The sequence below is a fragment of the Buteo buteo genome, chromosome 2 (assembly GCF_964188355.1).
Source record: "Buteo buteo chromosome 2, bButBut1.hap1.1, whole genome shotgun sequence".
In the NCBI taxonomy this organism is placed as follows: domain Eukaryota; kingdom Metazoa; phylum Chordata; class Aves; order Accipitriformes; family Accipitridae; genus Buteo; species Buteo buteo.
The window spans coordinates 68623817-68642698 of NC_134172.1; the positions used below are offsets into that span (position 1 = coordinate 68623817).

The 18882-nt window shown below is 56.3% G+C and overlaps 1 protein-coding gene and 1 long non-coding RNA gene across 2 annotated transcripts; one reads left to right on the forward strand and one right to left on the reverse strand.

Moving 5' to 3' along the window:
• Window positions 1-2547: 2547 nt before the first annotated feature.
• LOC142028717 (uncharacterized) lies at window positions 2548-4292 on the reverse strand. The gene is made up of 3 exons (XR_012649675.1): window positions 4193-4292; window positions 3118-3240; window positions 2548-2582 (listed from the first exon to the last, which is right to left on the reverse strand). It is a non-coding gene; the product is annotated as an uncharacterized LOC142028717 (long non-coding RNA).
• A 4717-nt stretch (window positions 4293-9009) lies between these two features.
• Window positions 9010-14240, forward strand: LOC142028718 (neuritin-like). The gene is made up of 3 exons (XM_075022552.1): window positions 9010-9133; window positions 9659-9806; window positions 13953-14240. Exons 1-3 carry the CDS (start codon window positions 9010-9012, stop codon window positions 14176-14178), a joined length of 498 nt encoding a protein of 165 aa, XP_074878653.1. The 3' UTR covers window positions 14179-14240.
• The last annotated feature ends 4642 nt before the right edge of the window (window positions 14241-18882 follow it).

The window sequence follows — 18882 nt, forward strand, 5'->3', positions numbered from 1 at the left end:
GAACGGGAAGGTCGGTGCATCCCAGGGGTAACTGTCTCACGGCAAGGACCTGCTCCAGCAGGAGACTTTGGACTGCCCGTGCCCATGCCCCCCGGCTCCACAGAGCAGAATGTGGCAGGAGGTGCTAACACGCAGCTCGGACCGGTGATACCCTTCGTCTCGGCACACAGGCTGCGTTTCTTTAGCTTGTGTCAACTGTGCGAGGTGTAGCGCAACAGCCCACAGAGAAAAGTCAAAGCCGAGCCGCAAAAAATGTCCCTCTTACCTCCTGATATATTCGCTGTCCACATTTTTCCAGAAAGGTTATCATCCACATCTCAGCGGCCCATGCACGCTCCTCTCTGGTACACTTCAGGCTTTCCGTGATGGTGCTCATGAAGTCTGCGGCCTCTGGTGGGGGGAAATACTTGCAGACAGTCTGGAGTGAAATCAGAAAGAGGAGAGACCCGGTCACAACTCTGCATCTCTGCAGAACGGGAAGGAGCCTTGAAGGGACTCTTAAGTTCAGCGGGTCGCCTGTCATGGAAGGGGCAATCACAGTACACTCCTGCCATTTCTGTTTTATGGAGCCAAGAGATTTAGAAGTGCCTCCCCTCACGTTTGCTTATCTGCAAAGCTCGTCTTCCGACAACAGCACTCTCTCGTGCACACACACACACACACAAACACGCCGTGGTATCCGCTCCTTTGACAGCGTGCCTAAAGGCCAGGCACGTCTCGGAGCCTCCTGCCACTTGCCAACAACGGAGGTGCTGGCATGACAGCTCCCTCTGGAAATGGCGTGGGAGCCTGGAGGGAGCAGGGGGATGTGCAGGAGCCCAGTCGCCAAGCCCCGTACCGGGGCCGGTTACCTTTGCTATTTCGTAAGAGGTCTCCAGCAGAGGCACGTCGTCGGTGGTGTCCAGCCCTTTACGCAGGCACGCAATGTCACCCGCCTCGGGTGCCACCTTCCTGGTCTTGGCTGGGAGAAGCACCAGGTAAAAAGGAGAGTCACATTTACAGGAACCCAACCATCAGCCCCAGCTATCGAAAAAGCAGGACCCGGGGTTGGGGCAGCAAGGGCCAGGAATTCGGCGCAGCGGGATGTGACGGGGATGGCTCTGGGAGGGAGGAAACGTCCTCAGCACAGAGGGATGCTGCTCCCTGAAGCGCAGGCAAGAACTCACTTCTAACCAGTTTCTTTGCGGGGACAGTGATTTTGTACGGCCACAGAACACCCCGTCTACAACCTTCCTCCCTTGCGGAGAGCATTTCTTGGCTGGCTGGAGAGGGGTTTAACCAGAACCCCCTCCCCAACCTCACGCTCTGGGCCAGCAGCTGAAGTCCCTGCTCCAAAACTCTGGGCAGCTAACTGATTTCCCCTCTGGTCCTGGGCAGATTTTCCTGACCAAGCCTGGCAAGCCCCCTCTGTCCTCACCTTGCATTTGCAGAAGGTGACCCAGGCAGACCCCTGCCCAGCGGCGGGACGTGGCCAGGGATTCGGTAGTCAGAGGTCCCAGCAGCCCCACCAAGAAGCCAAACTGCTTGCAAGCGCATCCTCTCTGCGGGGGCAAGAGGCGGCAAAAGGGTCGCAGGGAGACCCGGTGCCCGCTCACCTCTCCCGGCCATGCTGCCCGGAGCAGGGATCGGGCAGAGGAGAGGGCAGGGGTGCTGCCCTGCCACTCCGCAAGACCTGAAACCCAGCGCCCAGCCAAGCAGGGCTCTCTTCTGGGAGAGGCATGGGGCACACAGGAGCTCCCTACTCACCGTGACCTCGAATCGCTCCTCGCAGTCACCCAGCAGCTGGGCGCAGACCTGCAAGGCCCTCTCCCGCTCCCACGCTTTGGCCGAGGTGAGCCAGCACTGCAGGACCTGGCGCAGGGGGTTATCCTGTCTCATGACGAGCATCTTTCTCTCCCCGACATCCCTCCGTCTCCCTCCTCTGGACCCTTCCTCGACAGCCTGCCCTGCGGCTCGGCACGGCCCCCAGACCCACCGAGCACCGGCAGTGCTGCCTTCGCAGCCCCGCTCTCTAAGCCCCCCCAAATCTCCGCCCCAGCTTCGGAGCGACTCTTTCCCCATCACCCCATGGCTGCTCACATGGACCACATCCTTGAAGAAGGTAGAGGTCACCTCCGCCTCGAGAAGGACTGCTAAAATCCGGCCCAGACCTTCCAAGCACAGCGTGTGCAGGGTCTGAAAGCAAGACAAGGAGGACTGAGGTTTGGCACCACGGGGGGCTGCCAGGGCACGCTGAGGGGGGATCCTGGCCAAGAGGTGGGCAGCGCCAGGATGGCGGGTACCTGTATGTTCCCAGTTTGCCTCGCTATCTTCCCTCTCCCTTCCATCTCCTCCTTGGAAGGAAAGGACAAGATGGTGTGGCAGCACTCAGCCAGCAGGCTGCAACTTTTCTTCCTGCTCAAAGATGGCTTCAGCCTCCTGGCCAGAGAAAAAAAAGGAAGAGAAAAACAACAGGTCACAGGGCTCCGGGTGGGGAAACAGAGTGAGTCCGAGGGTCCGGGCCGTGGACCTTACCTCAACTGCACCAGACCGAGAAACACTTGGGCCGCCGTGGAGTCCCAGGGCTCCTCCATTGTCTCTTCCTGCAAGTTCAAGAGACACACACAAAGTGGGCGGTGGGGACAGGCTTTTTGCGGGGGACAGGCTCTGCTGCCAGACCTGCGTAGAAACGCTTGCACGCTTCTACTGGCGGGGCTGGTCGTGTTTTGTGGGGCCAGAGCAGACAGGCAGCACATGTATATCCCACGCTGAGCGGCCGCGGGCGTTGGCGCTGAGCAGCTCCTTGAGGAAATCCAGAACTGCCCTCATCACCTGCCGTGGCTTCCCACCCGTGAGACCTCTCCCCGTGTCTGACAGGGCTGGACATGGCCCTGGGCACCAGGGCAGAGCTCCTCAGGCACACCAGAGCCCCAGGGAGATGGCAGAGCATCCCTTCCACAGGAGAGAAGCCCCAGTGCCTCTTGGCTCCCTCCTGGGTTGCTCTTCTCTTGCCTGAAAGAAGCCTCAGGGCTCCTCTGCTCTCCCTGTTCCTTCAGTAAAGGCTCCCTAGCTCCTCTGGCACCCAGCAGCTCCCCGACACCTTGCGGTACTTGCACAGACCCCACGGCCATGCCTGACCTTGGTCGCCCAGAAAGTGTCTTGGTACAGGAGGAGCTGATCCCAGGCGTATTCCCGGTGCTGCTCCTCGCGCAGGAGGACGCCAATCATGGCAGCCACCGCCCTGAGGGCAGCTTGCTTGTCCTGGAGAGGGAAGGGAGGGCTGAAGATCTGCCGAGCGCTCAGCAACCCCTGCCCACGAGTCCTACCCCTCCCAGAGAGAAGGGCTCACTCCGGAGGACGAAAAGCAATTCCCCGTGCTGGCACCCAACGCCCCGCTGCTAAAAGGTCCCAGGATTTGGCTGCTTCTTGTCAGCCAAATACTACCAGCCCTGGGCATGGTACTGGCAGACTCCTGGCCTGGGGGGGGGCTTTCTCAGTCCCTGGGCTGGAAAGGCAGCTGCCCTCACCTCTTCCTCCTCGCAGCCCAGCCAGTTTTGCACCACGTAGCAATAGAGGGGGTAAACGTGTTTGCAGAGCTGCGCTTCCCCGACGCGAGGGAAGGGGCATTTGTCCCAGGAGCAGAAGTAAGTCTTCACCCCTTCCGACCATTGCTCCAGAACTGCACCAAAAGAAGGGAAAAAGGGGCACGTGGGCGCCTGCGGCGGGAAGGGTACCTCGCACTCTCACCCAAGCCTGCTTTCAGCACAGCCCCCAGCTTGCCAGCTTTTGGCTTGAGGCCACATCTGGATTCAGGGGCGCAAACCCTGCGCTCGAGGTGTCTGCACTCTTTCTCTTCTCCTCCCCACCACAGCTTCTCCTCCTCACGTGCCTGTTCCCCTCCAGCCTATACCCGCTGCATCCCTCGCCCTCCCCTGCCCAAATATTTGCCCTTCAGCACAGGCACGTGAAGCCGGTCGAAAGGCTCAGGACCAGGCAGCCCAAAGGCACCCCTGAGTTCCTCTGTGCAGGTACCCAGCGTCTCCACGTCCTGCCCACCAGAAACCTCTGACGCTTCACCCGCCGTTCCTACACGCTCACGGCGGTTTGGCATTGCCGAAATAGCGAGGTCGGGCTCGGACGCGCCGAGATCGGAGCGAGCCAGCCCGTACCCTTCCCCTGCCTTCAGGGCCACGGCTGAGGGTCCGACACTCACCACCGCAGACGGCACGCCGGACCGGTCCGCTCCCCACTCGGCTCAGGACGGCGCGGAGGGCGAGCAGCGTCATTCCGGCAAAAGGGATGCATCGCAGGGCTGCAGAGAGGGCAGGGCAGAGGGCTAGAGCGTGGACGCAGTCAGCCGGAGCCGTGGGGGGGCCTGGGGTCCAGCCCTCAACGGCACTGCCCAGCAGGAGGGCCAGGAGTGTTGGGATGGGGGGGACGTGCTGCAGGGCCAGGGGGACATGAGTGATATCTGAGGGATGGGGGAGGCCCCCGACAATGGGGAGGGCTCCTGCTTTCCTGAGAGGGAGCAGGGAAGGGCTTTGGCGGGCATGGGGAGGATGGTGTGGGGCAGAGCCCCTGAAGGTTTGGTCCCTGACACGTTCCTGCCCTCAGAGCACCACGATTGAGGCTGTGAGGCAGAGCTCCCGCTCAGCCCCAGCCCTGGCAATGGAGCCTGGCAAGGAGGCACCGCAAGCCCATAGCCCTCCGGTTCGGGACACAGCATCTGGGGGGGGAAGGATCCCTCTCCCGGTTATCACGGACCATCACTCAAAGCAGGAGGCCAGGGTTCCATACCATAGCTGCTGGCCAGTTTGCCCAGGGTGACAAAGAGGAATTCCTCGGAGGTTCCCCCCACGGCTTTCAGGTGTCCCTGCAGCTCGGACATCACGAAATGGAAGTGGGAGCCAGCCAGCGCCACCAGGATGTCACTAGCGGCTGTCCTCACGTCATCGCTCACACCCTAAAAAAGCACCATAGGTGAAACGCTCCGCGGGAAAAAGGCTGAGGCGCTCGGACGGGGATAAACCGGCCAGCAATGACCTCAGGGCTAGCCGAGAGACAGTCCCGTCTCCCCAGCAAGACCCCATGGGGACCTCTGCGCCCCAGGCCAGGCATCTGCCGCTTTTTGTGCCCCGGGGAAGGCGAGCAGGGCGGGCAACAGAGACTTGAACCCAACTCTCCCCAGGCAGACCACGTCCGCCCCTCTCCGGCGCTCTCGACAGGCCCTCACCAAGTGCCCCACAAGAACGAGTCCCCAGAGCCTCTCCCTAAGCCAAGACTTGCCAGCAGCTGGAATTGGGAGCCTGTGTGTCCCAGCTCCATCCTCCAAGCACGGCTCATCAGTCGCCTCGCACAGAGGGGCTCGCTGGCTCTACACGCACCCCAGCGCGGAACTGGATACGGTCTCTCCTCTACGGGGAGGGCTCCCCAGGAGAAGGAGCTCTCACAGGGGCATTGGGGAACCTCCGTCTTCAAAGAGAACAAGCTCACCTGGGCGGCTCTTACGTCGCCAGACGCTTCAGCTATCAGGCGGTTCAAGAGACCGCTCGGCAAACGGCCGTCACCTCCCTGCAAGGCGCTCTCCAGCTGGCGGTAATTCTGCACTCGGTCACCCTGAGGACAGACCACGGAAGGGAGAAATTAAGACTTACTTTGCCCTCGTTCCCGGGGAGCTGCGAGCTGCCAGCCCTTGCTCTCCGGAGAGCCTGCGAACGGCACCATGGCCTCGTGCCCCCAGCTCGTGTCTGCGACAGAAAGGAGCGGAGGGAGCAGCTGCCCTGCAGACGGTGTCCGAGCACCAGCCACCCAACCCGAGGTCATACCGACGCCAGGCCAGGTCCTCCCCAAACCCACCACTCCTATGGACACAGCCCAGCGCCAGAGGGAACGTTCGCACGCGGGACGTGCGGCACTTGCCCTCTCCTGGGCAGGGAAGGCAGGGCTCGGGGGGGGAAGCCCTCAAGCCTCTGGCAGCACAGTGGGATGCCCCCGTCTCACCTCGTTGTCCTGTAGACGCTCCAACAGAGAAGTCGCAACGGCAGCAACGGTGGGGCCAGCCGCAGGGACGGAACCCATCGCCCTGCTTCTGCCCCCGGGATGCGTAGGTCTTGACGGGGGACCTACACACGGGCAGCAACCTGGAAGGGAAGAATCCAACAGCTTTCGGAGGGGCCCGGCGACGGCGTGGATGGAGACAAGCTGGAGGTCAATCCCCATTAGACATCCAGGGCGGACATTTGCAGCAAGAGTCACGAGAGGCCAGCGAGGCCACCGGTGGGCTCTCCGTCCTTGGAGATGCTCAAACCTCGAGGGGACTCGGTCCACCGCAGACCACCGCGATGGGTCCTGCCTCCAGCGTGCTTTAGCCCCCTGCCAGCCCCTCACCTTCAAGCACTCTCAGCCTCCTCATCACAGCAGGATTCCCTGGATGGACAGACTGGTCTCTCCAGGTCTTCCTCCTGTGAAAGCTGGGAGCAACTGGCCCAGGGAGGGACGCTGGAGCCGCAACATCAGAATGGAACATCAGAACCGAACATTGTGACATCATCACGTAGCCCGGCTGTCCCTCAGACAACACTTCACCTTGGGTCCCTGCAGGGGGGAACAGCACGGACCCGGGGCGAGGATGGGCCTTTCGAGAAAGCTATTGCTCAAAACCATTTGCGGGCTACAGGCAAATTCAAGCCGTAGGGAACGGGGAAACCCTGCGCTGCAGGGCCCCGCAGCATGGCCCCTGGCCCCGTGTCACTGCAGCCCTTTGTGGGCTCGGGGGAAAGAGTAGCTGCCACTTCCCACCGACTTTAGCTGGAGTTGTGGTTACTCATCAATACTTTAAATCCCTGCTCGTTCCTTTCTGATAGCGGCTGGGTTCGCTCCAGGAGCTGCTATTCTTCTGTGTTACCTGCGGGAGACCTCCCCCTTTTCCCTGCAGACACCTTTCCGTTGATAATCACTGATGTAATTTTGGTCCAGGCAAATGACGCCGTCTCTCTCTCTCTCCCTAAAGGTGTCTTTTCCCTCTATATTAGGATAGAAAATGGTAGGCTGAGACAAAGCTGATCAGCAGAGAGAACATCGAGCGCCACTCTCCCCTGTCTAGAACAGAATGAGGACAGTCTAGAACAGAATGCCAACTTGAAGCTGGCAAAAACACTGTGATGGGTTAACCCTGGCTGGACGCCAGGTGCCCACCAAAGCCGTTCTATCACTCCCGCTCCTCAAGTGGACAGGGGAGAGAAAATATAGCAAAGAGCTTGTGGGTCATGATAAGGACAGGAGAGATCACTCACCAATTACTGTCAGGGGCAAAACAGACTCAGTTTGGGGAAAATTAACTCAATTTATTACAAATCAACCAGAGTAGGGTAATGAGAAATAAAACCAAATCTCAGAACACCTTCCCTCCACCCCTCCCTTCTTCCCGGGCACAACTTCACTCCCGGATTCTCTGCCAACCCCCCCAGCGGCACAGGGGGACGGGGAATGGGGTTTACGGTCATCACACATTATTTTCTGCCGCTTCATCCTCCTCAGGGAGAGGGCTCATCACACTCTTCCCCTGCTCCAACGTGGGGTCCCACCCACGGGAGACAGTCCTCCACGAACTTCTCCAACGTGGGTCCTTCCCACGGGCTGCAGTCCTTCACGCACTGCTCCAGCGTGGGTCCTTTCCACAGCGTGCAGTCCTTCAGGAGCACACTGCTCCCGCGTGGGTCCCCCACGGGGTCCCAAGTCCTGCCAGAAAACCTGCTCCGTGGGCTCCTCTCTCCACAGATCCGCAGGTCCTGCCAGGAGCCTGCTCCAGCGCGGGGTTCCCACGGGGTCACAGCCTCCTTCGGGAACCCCCCTGCTCCGGCGTGGGGTCCTCCCCGGGCTGCAGGTGGAGATCTGCTCCACTGTGGACCTCCATGGGCTGCGGGGGGACAGCCTGCCTCACCACGGTCTTCCCCACGGGCTGCAGGGGAATCTCTGCTCCGGCACCTGGAGCATCTCCTCCCCCTCCTTCTTCACTGACCTTGGTGTCCGCAGGGTTGTTTCTCTAACATTTTCTCACTCCTCTCTCCAGCTGCCGTTTTCTGTCTGTCCCAACGTTTTTTTTCCTTCTTAAAAACGTTATCACAGAGGCATTACCACTATCGCTGATGGGCTCGGCCTTGGCCGGCAGCGGGTCCGTCTTAGAGCCGGCTGGTATGGGCTCTCTCTTGAACACAGGGGAAGCTTCCAGCAGCTTCTTCCAGAAGCCACCCCTGTAACCCCCCCCCCACTACCAAAACCTTGCCACACAAAGCCAATACACGCTGCTGGCAGCGGGCACCGGTCCCTGTTCCCCACTCGGGCTGACGCGCGGAGTAGGCAGGCAGCGCAGCTTGCGGCGGGGAGGGTGTGGGGGGCTTTCAGCCCTGCCCGAGGGGCTGTGGGCACGCGTGGGTGGGAGGGTGGCTGCCGGCTTGGGCTGCCCAGCCGGTGGAGGCGAGCCCGGCCGATGGCACTGGGGTTGCAGGGGCAGGGGTGGTGGGAAGGGCGGGGTGCAGGAGTTTGGGAATCCTGGAAAGGGGCAGGACTGCAGGATTTTGAGGACCCTGGCAAGAAGCAGGACCGCAGAGGCAGAGAGTTGTGGCGAGCGGCAGGCTTGCACGACGCCTTTGGGCGCGTTGGAAGCGGAGAGGCTGGGCTGTGGGACACAGGCGTGCGTGTCCTACCCGCTCCTGGCACAGCCCGCTTTGGGGCTGGTGAAGGGGTGCCACGGGGCCCATGCGTGCAGGGTCCTTGGATGTGGGGTGCGGGGGGTGGGGAGCTGTGGGTACTGGCAGAGGGGCCCGAGGGGACGCGATGCTGCGGGGTCCAGGGGTGCGGGATGCCGCGGGGCGCGATGGGGTGGGGGGTGCGGGAACGGGGCTGCCCCCGGGGTGCTCGTTAGCCGCAGCCCAGCCCCCTCCTTAATTAGCCGCGGCCAAACCCGCTCATTAGCGTCGGCTGGGGCCGGGTGCCCTCCCCGCCGAGGCGGGCGGGAGCGGAGCGCTGCCGGCCATGGGGGTACGGGCAGCGGTGCCGGCAGCCGCAGCGGGGCTGGAGGCCGAGCTCGGACGGAGCCGCGGAGCCGGCGGCGGGATGGGGCAGCAGCGTGGCACGGCCGTGCTGCTCCTCGCCCTGGGTAAGGATGCCCGGGTGGAGGTTTGGGGTGTCCGGGCTTGGGAAGGGCCGCTTCCCCGGTAGCACTGCGGGGGGGGGGGGGGGTTGGCGATGGGGTGTCCCCTCCCTCTGCCCCGGGTCGGTGCCGTGCGTCTCTCCCCGGCGGGTCCTGGCTGCCGGTGCTGAGCTGGTCGTGCCCCCCCACCCCGCCAGTCTGTGCCTGCCCTCGGCCCCGGGCCGGGGCTGCTGGTACTGGGTGCAGGTGAGTAGGCAGGGCAGGCTGGGAGCGGGGTGCCCCGACCGCCCCTGCCCCGGCTCCCTGCCCCAGCAGAGCAGCACTTTCAGGCTCTCTGCAAACGCAGACAGGGCTGGGTGCGGGTGAGGGATGGCACGAGGTTCCCGTACATGCTGCGTGGAAGGGAGAGCTGGCCGTGCCCGGGTGGCACTGGCACTGTGACGGCCCAGGGGTGCTCAGGTCTCGCTGGGAAGGAGGTGGGCTCCATTCCCAAAGGGACGGGCTCATGCCGACCCCTTTGACGGCTGGTAGGGCACCTGGCCGGGCTGCTGGCATCGGGTACCGCCTGTGCCAACATTTACCAAGGCTTCTCGGACTGCGTCCTCAAGCTGGGGGAAAACATGGCCACCTATGAAGAGACGGATGGCATGGAGCTGCAGGGATTGCAGCGAGTCTGTGGGTGAGTGTGGCCTCAGGCCAGGACCCCCTGCATGTCCCACCCCGTGGGGCTGGTTCCGGACGAGGGAGGGTTGGGGGGGGGGTTATCTGTGGTGCGCAGCCAGTGTGGCTTTTTGGCATTGCCCCTGTGTTGGGTGCTGCTGTGTGAACTCTTCTCCTGCACTCATGAATCCTGCCAGTGTGTGCACACACACACGTGCTCCCCACCTTGCTCCAGTTTCAGACAGGAGCTCCCTCCCTCCCTCCATCCATCTGTCCGTTTGTCCATCTGCCGCTTGGCTCCAGCCAGAGTTTGCATCTCCATCCCTTAGCAATAGCTCCAGCCACCAGGACTTGTCCCATGACCCCTTGCATGCCTGCAGCCAGGAGGAGCGGGGCTGGAGGGACCTGACCCCCTCTGCCCCCTGGGAAAGGCTCTTCTGGACACCTGGGTTTCAGGCAGCGACTTCCATGTGGCTGAGCTGCCCCAGGGTGCAGGGCTGCAGGGAGCAGCCTGCACCTGGCCTCAAATTGGATCTTGTTGCCCAAAGGAAGCCTTCTCCCTCCCTTCCTCCCTGCTGAGACCCTTCGTCCTTCTGGCTTGAATTTGCCCCATCCCTGGTTTTTGTGAGTTTGTAGCAAATGCCCCAAGATGATGGTGTAGGGGGGATGTTAACTTCAGCAGAACTGAAATAATAGTAAAAGAGTTGGGTAACGAGGGGTGGTGTTGGGCAGGTTTGGGGAAAGGTCAGCTTAAAAAGCAAATGAACAGAAGCAGCAAGGGGGGGGGGGGGGGGGGGGCAAGTGAAAGGTGGAAACAAAATGTTTGTGGAGATAAATGGAAGCAGCTTTGTGTCCCTAGCAGTGAGTTGTGGGGAGTGAAAAGGAGCTATAAGGAAATGCAGACAGCAATTAAGGGAAAATCCATGTGCCTTGGGGTGGTAGAAACCTGCTAGGGCGAGGCAGAGGGCTGAGTGCCCTGCAGGTCAGGCTCTCCAAGCTGCTGAAAACCAGCCCATGGGCTGGGAGGAGAAGGCATCACCCTTAGCAATGGGGTGGAGGCTCTGGGACCTGCTCTGCGGTGCCAGCACAGCTGGCTGGCAGTGGATGGGGCCGTGGCAGGGCAGGGGGCAGCCAGGACGGGGCAGTTGGTGGAGGCAGGTCGGGCTCTCAGCGAGCTGGGACAAGGAGCCGGTGCTGCTGCCGAGGCAAGCAGAGGGTCCCCAGCCCTCTTGCTTGCCCCAGCTGAAATATCTAACTTTGCTTGTTGTCAGGAGTGGAAAACGCTTCAGCAAAACTCTTTTGCTCAAGGAGAATAGAAAACTACCTACCTCCCATTTTTTAAAAAAAATTATTTATTTTGTCCCTTCATTCCCCTGCCAGCAAACGTGCCAATGGGAGGTTGGCTGTGACCTGCTCTTTATTCCCCCTTCTCCATGGGACAGCCTAGCTCAGGACAAACAGCCTCTCTGGGACATGGCTGAAGGCTGGGTTGAAACAGGAACTGCTCTGGTTTGGTCTGCAATATATATTTTATTTTTGAAAATGTGGCTTCTTGGTATTAGAAAACAACCGAGCATGCAGCCCAGCATGTGCTGTGGTTGACTGCTGGAGGAGCGATTCCTTTGCTGAAACTCATGTGAAATGTGTGAGTTGAGGTTTGGGGTATTTCACATGCTCTGGGGCACTAACCATCACGGAACAGGTCCTGGGATCTTCCCTGCCGGCAGGGCCAGGGCTCTGCACCTTCTGGGACATGCCAGCTTCTCCTGCTGGTGCCGGTGCACAGCTTGGGCTTGCTGTAGCTGCAGGAAAAAGTTGGTCATGTCTCAGCTTCCTGCCAGGAAATATTTCTAAATTATTGGCCTTTAACCCTCAGCCTTCTCCACTGCTGTCTGCTTTCCTGGTGCCATGGTCCCCTCTCTGGGAGCATGGGTGAGGTACGGATGTGGAGCTGGGAGCCAGCATGGGGCTGGTGGCACCTCGGCTCTGCATGTGTGGTGCTGCCCCAGAGCCGGCCTGGGCAAGCTGCTTGACAGCAACCTGCCTGGCTGAGCAGATGGAGGCTGTGGAGGGTGAAACATTGGGAATTGCCATCCTAGCTGAAAGCAGAACAACATCCCCCTCCACCTTCCCCCAGCCACCCTTTGCCTGAAGACATGGGCCAGGTTTAACTCTCACCTGGCAGAGCTGCCTTCTGCTGCTGCCGCAGCTTGGGAGCGAGTGTGGGAGGTTACTTGGGTTGGCATCAGCTTTTCTCATTATCTGGGGACATTTGTTCTGCCAGAGTGACTCGGTTTAATGAACTTCCTCACAGCTGGCATTCTGACGTAAGCCCCGGTAGGAAAACTAAGTAGAGTGCTCGGGTCTGTGTGTCTGCACAAGGTGTCGTCTCCAGCACAAGGCACTTGGACAAAACCAAGCTGTCCCCTTCCCATGCACAGGGTCCCTGCTTGGCCGGGCTGCCTGTCCTTCCCAAGGGGTGGCACGTGTGCCTGGTGTCCTGGCAGGATGGGGAAGGTGACAGAGCCAATTGCTTCTGTCCTCTAGGCAGTCACCAGCTTGCAGGTAAATTATGGCCTGGAGATGGTGCCTAGCCCCAGCTAATGTGGGACAGCAAAACTGAGGGGGAGAGGAGGGCAGGAGGGTGTCTTGGGGTGCGAGTTGCTCACTTGGTGCTGTGGACTGGGGGAGCCAGCTGGGACCCAGGGGGGGTGCTGCCTGTGGCTGGTCCCTGCCTTGCCCTGGCATTGGGTGCCAGGACATGCGTTGCTCCAAAGAAGCTGCGAAAAGAAATGCTTTTCTGAAACTCTTTTCAGGTAAAAGAAACTGTCTTTGAAAGAAGTCATGGGGGGAAGGTCAGTGGCAAGTGTGGCATAGAGCCTTATCTGTCCCTTGGGGAAGTTTTTGTTTTGGAGAGGAGCCACTTCCAGAAGACAGGATGGCCCATGGCATTTGCTGAGACTTTTGGGCTCCTGCTGTTTTATTTTGTGGGTTTGTACCTATAAAACAGACCTCACCTGTGAATTCAGCTATCAGGACAGCGTGTGTGCAGCAACCTGCCAGGCTGTGGGTGCCCTCCGCATCACAGCACCTACAGCAGCCTTTGGGGAGTCTGATACAGAGTCTAATGCCCCACTATCCTGAAATACTCAGCAGAAGAAAAAAAAAAAATCAGACAGGGATGCCCATTCTTGTCCTCCCCACCCTGGGGGTGGGGGCGACATGGCCCAGCCTGGTACCTGCTGTCCTTGTCCCCGGACAGCTGGAGCCCACCCCTCCCTGCTCAGCTTGACACCTGTGGGCAGGGAGCTTGTTGGAAACAGCTCGAAACCAGCTGCTCCAGAGCCACTGTGCTGCGTCACCAGAGGTAAGGAAGGAGCTCAGGGAGGGGATAAAGCCTTGGTAGGCTGGCTACTGCTCTGGATAAAGGCAGCGTGGGGTCATCCCACATGGTGCTGGCCCCAGCGTGTCAGACCAGTGAGGTGGTGTCCACTGTGCCCTTCTGGGGACAGTCTTCTTGGGGGCTATTGTTTTCAGCCCCATTTCTGCTGGGGTTTTTCCCTGCTTGGTTCTAGCTCTGGATCTGAAAAAAAATAATCCAAGTTGCCAACCCCAGGGGAGGCAGCCAAGGGGGTCTTCAGTGAGCACATTAGTCATTAGCAGAGGCTAATACCCAGCAGATAAATGGAGATGTGCCTAATGAGAATACAGTGAATAACTCCTCCTGCCCATACCTTAGTTATAATGCTGTGACGGTCTGTGGGAGCCATTGTCCTTCTCCTTGCTTTGTGCTTGCATTTGGCCCTTGACTCAGCTTGGAGAAAGCTGAATGAAAAGTGCTGAGCCTTTGTTTGCAGCCTGTTTTAGATACTCAGGGTGCTCAGTGCTGAAGGGAAACATTTGTTGATGGAAAATAATGGATTTTATTGACTTCCAGAGAAAGGAAAAAAAAAAAAGAAATAATTTCATTGTGTTTGGGAGTTTGGAGTTTTAGCCAAGATGCTCTGGGAGATGATGGAGGGGATGAATAGTCTGGGCAACTTGCACAAAGCACAGAGGTTGTTGCTGCTTGAAGGGCAGGCTCGGGGCAGCAAGACTCTGCCTGGCATCTTGGTGCTGTGCTGCTGCAAAAGGACTGATGGTGTGGTGTCTCCCCTGGCCGCAGGTACTGGGATGAATTTCACACGTGTGCCCTGACAGCACTCTGGGAGTGCCAGAAGGAAGCAGCAGCAGTCTGGGAGATGCTGAGGAGAGAGTCTCGAAAAATCAAGTTTCAAGGCAGCTTGTTCGACCTCTGCAGCCCTAGCACAGCCCAAAGCTTTGCCTGGACCCACGTTCCCAACATTTCCATCATCAGTATCCCCCTCATCATGACTTGGCTGAACTTATAAACTGCAGCTCTGTATCGCAACAAAGGTGGTAGCAGTGTGTGTGAGGTGGCATCTTTCTGATCATTTTTCCAAACCTTTGAGCAACACACTGTGTGGTGCTTGGTGAACACTTGGCTCTGTCCTGCGCCTACGAGATGTGGAAGAGCTTGGCAGCATCTCCTGAGTTTTGCTATTTCTCTGTAATTTGGGATAACACCTGTCCCCTTCTGCCTCAAGGCACAGGCACGGATCTGGCTGACTGCAGAATTTGGAAACTTGTAGGTACAGGGCAGAGGATTTGGGGAAAAGTGATAAATTGGTTGTGAATGCTGGATTCTTTTGCATTCTTCTATGGCCACTGGAAGGAAGCCTGTTTACTTTGCTGATTCTTTCCACCAGATCAGCTCTCCAGATTTTTGATTTGGGCACTGAAAACAAGATGGGCATTATTACAACTGATTTGTGACGTGCAGGGGACTGTGTATGTCCTGTCAAAGGCAGAAAGGAGACCTTACTGCCCTGTACTGGCCTTTTTTTCTTTGAGGACATGGCTGAAGAATAATCATAGGTGCATGACCTCTTCTCTTGCACACACCTGGATTCCTGAGTAACTCCTGTTTTATGTGTAAATCCCTTCTCTACAGCAGGAGAGGGCAAAAATATTTGGAGGGAGTGTCAAGCTAGCATGGCAAAAAGGATTTATAGCAACTCTTTTGCTTTAAAGCTTTCTCCAAAGGTACCTGTAAGCAGCTCTGTGGGTGGCAGTGTGTAATTCCAGAGCATTAAAGTTTGTTGTAGAGCCTACAGCATGGTAGAAGTTATTTGTCCTACCTCCTGTTTGATAGCACAGTCTCTTATTGCCCTCTTTGTGGCTCAGAGTGTTGTTTAGTTTTGCAGCTTCAGTACAAGCATGGAACTACTTGCAACAGAGAGGTGCTTGCAAGTGATTTCTGGGTATGTTAGAAAAACTCAGCAGTGTTTTTGGGCAGTATGATGCAATTCTGTGTTTTAAGGATGCTAATGAAGCTCTGCACCCTGCCTGGCTGCACAGGGCCAAAGAAGCCATGGTGACACAGCGTGGGTCTGTAACCCGTTCCTGTGAGGGTCTCGGGGCAGTTCCTCACTAAGAGGAAGCACAATGAGCCCTGATAGGACCTTCTACTGCTTCCAATGCGTTCCCCATGTGGTCCTGCCACTCTGAAATGGGGAAGGAGCTGGTCGTCTTCATGCTCTAAACTATGGCTCAACTGCTGGATGTGGTGGTAAATTCCATGTTCTAATAACGGGACTCAGCTGTCTTTCATCAGATCTGAAATTTCCATGTTCAACTAATGAGGTATTTCAGCCTGACTTTCCTAGATCTGTCACGCATCACTTTGGCTGCTGCCACAGATTGTTGGCCCCTTAACAGGGCACCTGCTTTGTCTTCAGGAGGGGCAGGCAGCTGCTAGCAGCGAAGGATAGCCCTGTGTGGAGCTGGGGAAGCTCAAGGCTCCTCATAGTCCTGAGAAGCATTGAACAAGGACCTCATGCTGATGGTTTGAGCGCTGTCTACCATGAGAGCATGAGCAGTAGATACCACCAGCCATAAATGGATCAGTAGGTTCTGAAACAGTGTCCCCAAACCTGAAAACGTGCTTTACAGTGTGAGCAGGGGATGTGGGGCCCTGCTAGCCCCAGAGAGCCCACTGGATGCATTACAGGCACATGGAAAAGCTTCTCCTACAGCAAAGGATCTTTTTACCAACAGTGGTGTTGGGCTTTTTAATGATGGGTCACGTGGCTCTCCTTTGGCGTTCACGTGTTCTTCCTCTTACCTTCTGTATCACTTAACGCTCTGTTCCTGCAGCAGCAGGAGGGAACAAATAAATTGAGGCAAATTCCAAGAAATAAGTCAGGGAGGAGCAGCTGGTGTTCAGACAGTACTTCAGTGCAAGGTACCTTAGGCTTTCAACAGACAAACGTACTTGGCATCTCGGGCACAAAGCCTTAATATAAGTAGTGGAGAAAGGGTAAACCAGAGCACTGCAGAATCTGGAGTGAACTACTCAGCTGCTTCAGTTTTTCTTCTTATCCTGATGCAACAGCAGCATATGCTGTTTGATTCTGTTCCCCCCTCCCCTGTTATCTCTTCTCCTGCCTGTGGTTTGTAGCTGGGGAAAGCTGAAGCAAGTGGGTATCATGTACAACCAAGGCTGGAGTCTTTTTGGATTTAAATCCTGTACCTGCTCTTCATTTAGGTTAGGTGTTTAATGTCTGTAGGAAAACAAATAAGCACAGTCCTCCCACATCCCACAACCCTTAGCTTGTCTTTGGATTTGGCATGTTTGTTAAAATTTTCTACTTTTAAATAGCTTTGGGAAGGGGAATGTAAAAGTCTCAGCAGAGATCTCCAAGAAGTCGTCTTTTTGCAAAAGCATGTATGCAAATGGCTAGCTGACACTACCACTGTCTCTAAGAAGAGCAGGTGTTGAGGCATATCTTCCCTGGAAGCAAATCCCTCAACTCTATTGCACACAAAACCCAAAGAGTCATTAAGAAACAATGACCATCTGCCACCATTCTGGTATGGAGCAGCAGATTTCTTTAAAGCCAAAGGTGCTCCTAAATCTGACTGAAAGCATGTGAGTGAAAATTAGGTCTCACAGTATGGGAGTGATGAGTTTCAAAAGCTCCCTCCTCAATCAATATTTCATTTTTAGCAGAACTTCCCCTATGACTAGGATAATTACAGTAGTTTTCCTTTAAAAAAGAAGTAATATAAAAATTCAGTCCTCAAAGGCAAAGTCAGCAGACTTTCAGACAGAATTTCTAATCCTACAGCATACTTCATGCTGATGCAGTGCAGCTTGTTGGATGTCCTGCAGACTCTGTGTTAAGTCCGCATTTGTCAAGGATTCTTCTCGTGGCCTTGCTGAGTATCTGCATATACAAAGCTGTACCTGGACTTCACACACACACTGCCCCCCTGCTCCTGCAAGGGATGTTGCTGAAGCAGTTACAGCATATCTCATGTATTCAGAAAGGAAGAAGGTAAGTGTTTCTCAGTCCAAAGTTTTCATCCCCGTTCTTACAGGGGAACAAAGCACCTCTTTAATATGGTCTCACAGCAACTCTGGGATCAGCTGCCCATTCTCCTTTAAGAAATAGGATGAATGTGGCTTTCCCTCTGCTCTCTCATATTCACTGCAATGAGTCTTCTAGCTCATATTTGCCTTAAGACCGCCCCTGAAGAACACAGGAGTTCACACTGTGCTTTGGTGTGGTGTTAAGCCTTGAATTAGACCTGCAAACTTTCCCCGTGCAGGTTTGGGATGTTTTCTCAATAATAGCAACAAAAAGCAGTAGAGGACAAAATGACCCTGAAACAGTCTTAAAATATGACTGCCATCAAGCCAGTGTTTGTCAGCCCCAAGGCAGAGCGTGCCTTCTGCTGTGTACCCTGATCCCAATTGCATGCACACTCGCTGCCCTTTTCTGAAGGGAGATACTGGCACCTACTGGAAGACCAGTTTATATCTAGGCTGAAGGTGACTGGAAGAAAGGCAAATGTCCTTGTATATAAGAAATGAGCAGATTTTGAGAAGGGATGAACTGTGTTACTGACTGCACAGCAGAGTTGCAGGGGAAGCCCTAGGAAGTGACCTCTGGGTGGCCCTCCAGCAAGTGTTGGCTCCTGCCCAGAAAAAACTTGGGTAAACTCTTCCCTCTGAAAGATTGCTGCTGTTTAAAATTCTGCTTAAAGGGTTTTTTGGTCAGGAATAGGTCCTGGCAAAATCTCAGAATATAAAAAGTTCTGTCTAAACAAATGTAACTGGCAATCCTCCTCTGCAGCAGACTGGCCAAGTACTTAAAACATCAGGATGTTATCCTGCCTCAATTCATAGTATCTGAATGTGAGAGCAGGAATTGAAATACAGCTCCCCCAGCAACAAAAGAACAGCTTCAAAGAGTTTATCAACTTCTGCATCTCAAATCATCCCACCACTTTTCAACAAGCTGAATTAGCAAATAATTTATGCAAATTAACACTTAAAAATATTAACATACAAAGGAAAATTACTGCAGCAAGATGCTGCACAGGAGAAAAATCTGTCTTCAGAACTGGCTCTGCCCTTGTTTGGGCTCACACAAACTGGCCATCCCTCAGCAGAAACCAGGCAGGATGCAGGTCTGCTTGCTTGGACTGTGGGGTCTGGTGGAACCATCCAGCTTTGGCCCTGTAGCAGTAAGGTGTTGTTCCTGCCTGCCCACAGGTGACGTTTATTTAAAGTGCCTCTAAATAAAGGCACATCCTGTTACTTTGAGAAACAAGCAGCAGTCTCTCACTTAACTAAACATCACCTCTACCAGACCAGATCTGTTGCTAGACTTCTGAAGCCTGACTGGAAGACTCAGACAAGTGGGAAGGGCAGCGTGGCTCCAGGACACCTTTGCAGGCTTCCCCAGGACAGCTTCAGCCTTGGGCTGAACACGTGGAGACCCTGGATTGCTGACACTCCTCCTGAAGCGAGGATTATGCTGGCTGACTTCCTAAGACAGCACTCACTGATGCCTTCATTTCAGAGCAGAGGTATGAAATACTTATTGTAGGAAATTTTACGTGCCCTAGACAGTGGACATCTTCCAGCCATGTGTTCTCTGGCTGTATCCTTCTGGTGCCATGATACAGACACTCATGGTATTTCTGGAAGTGCTCAGCTTCCCAGGAGAACTATAACACGC

What these genes read in the sequence shown, in the direction of transcription:
- LOC142028718 (XM_075022552.1), top strand. Translation starts at nt 9,010, where the DNA reads ATGGGGGTACGGGCAGCGGTGCCGGCAGCCGCAGCGGGGCTGGAGGCC. An exon ending in CGTGCTGCTCCTCGCCCTGG is followed by an intron (nt 9,134 to 9,658) that starts GTAAGGATGCCC and finishes GACGGCTGGTAG; the next exon opens with GGCACCTGGCCGGGCTGCTG. An exon ending in GGATTGCAGCGAGTCTGTGG is followed by an intron (nt 9,807 to 13,952) that starts GTGAGTGTGGCC and finishes CCCTGGCCGCAG; the next exon opens with GTACTGGGATGAATTTCACA.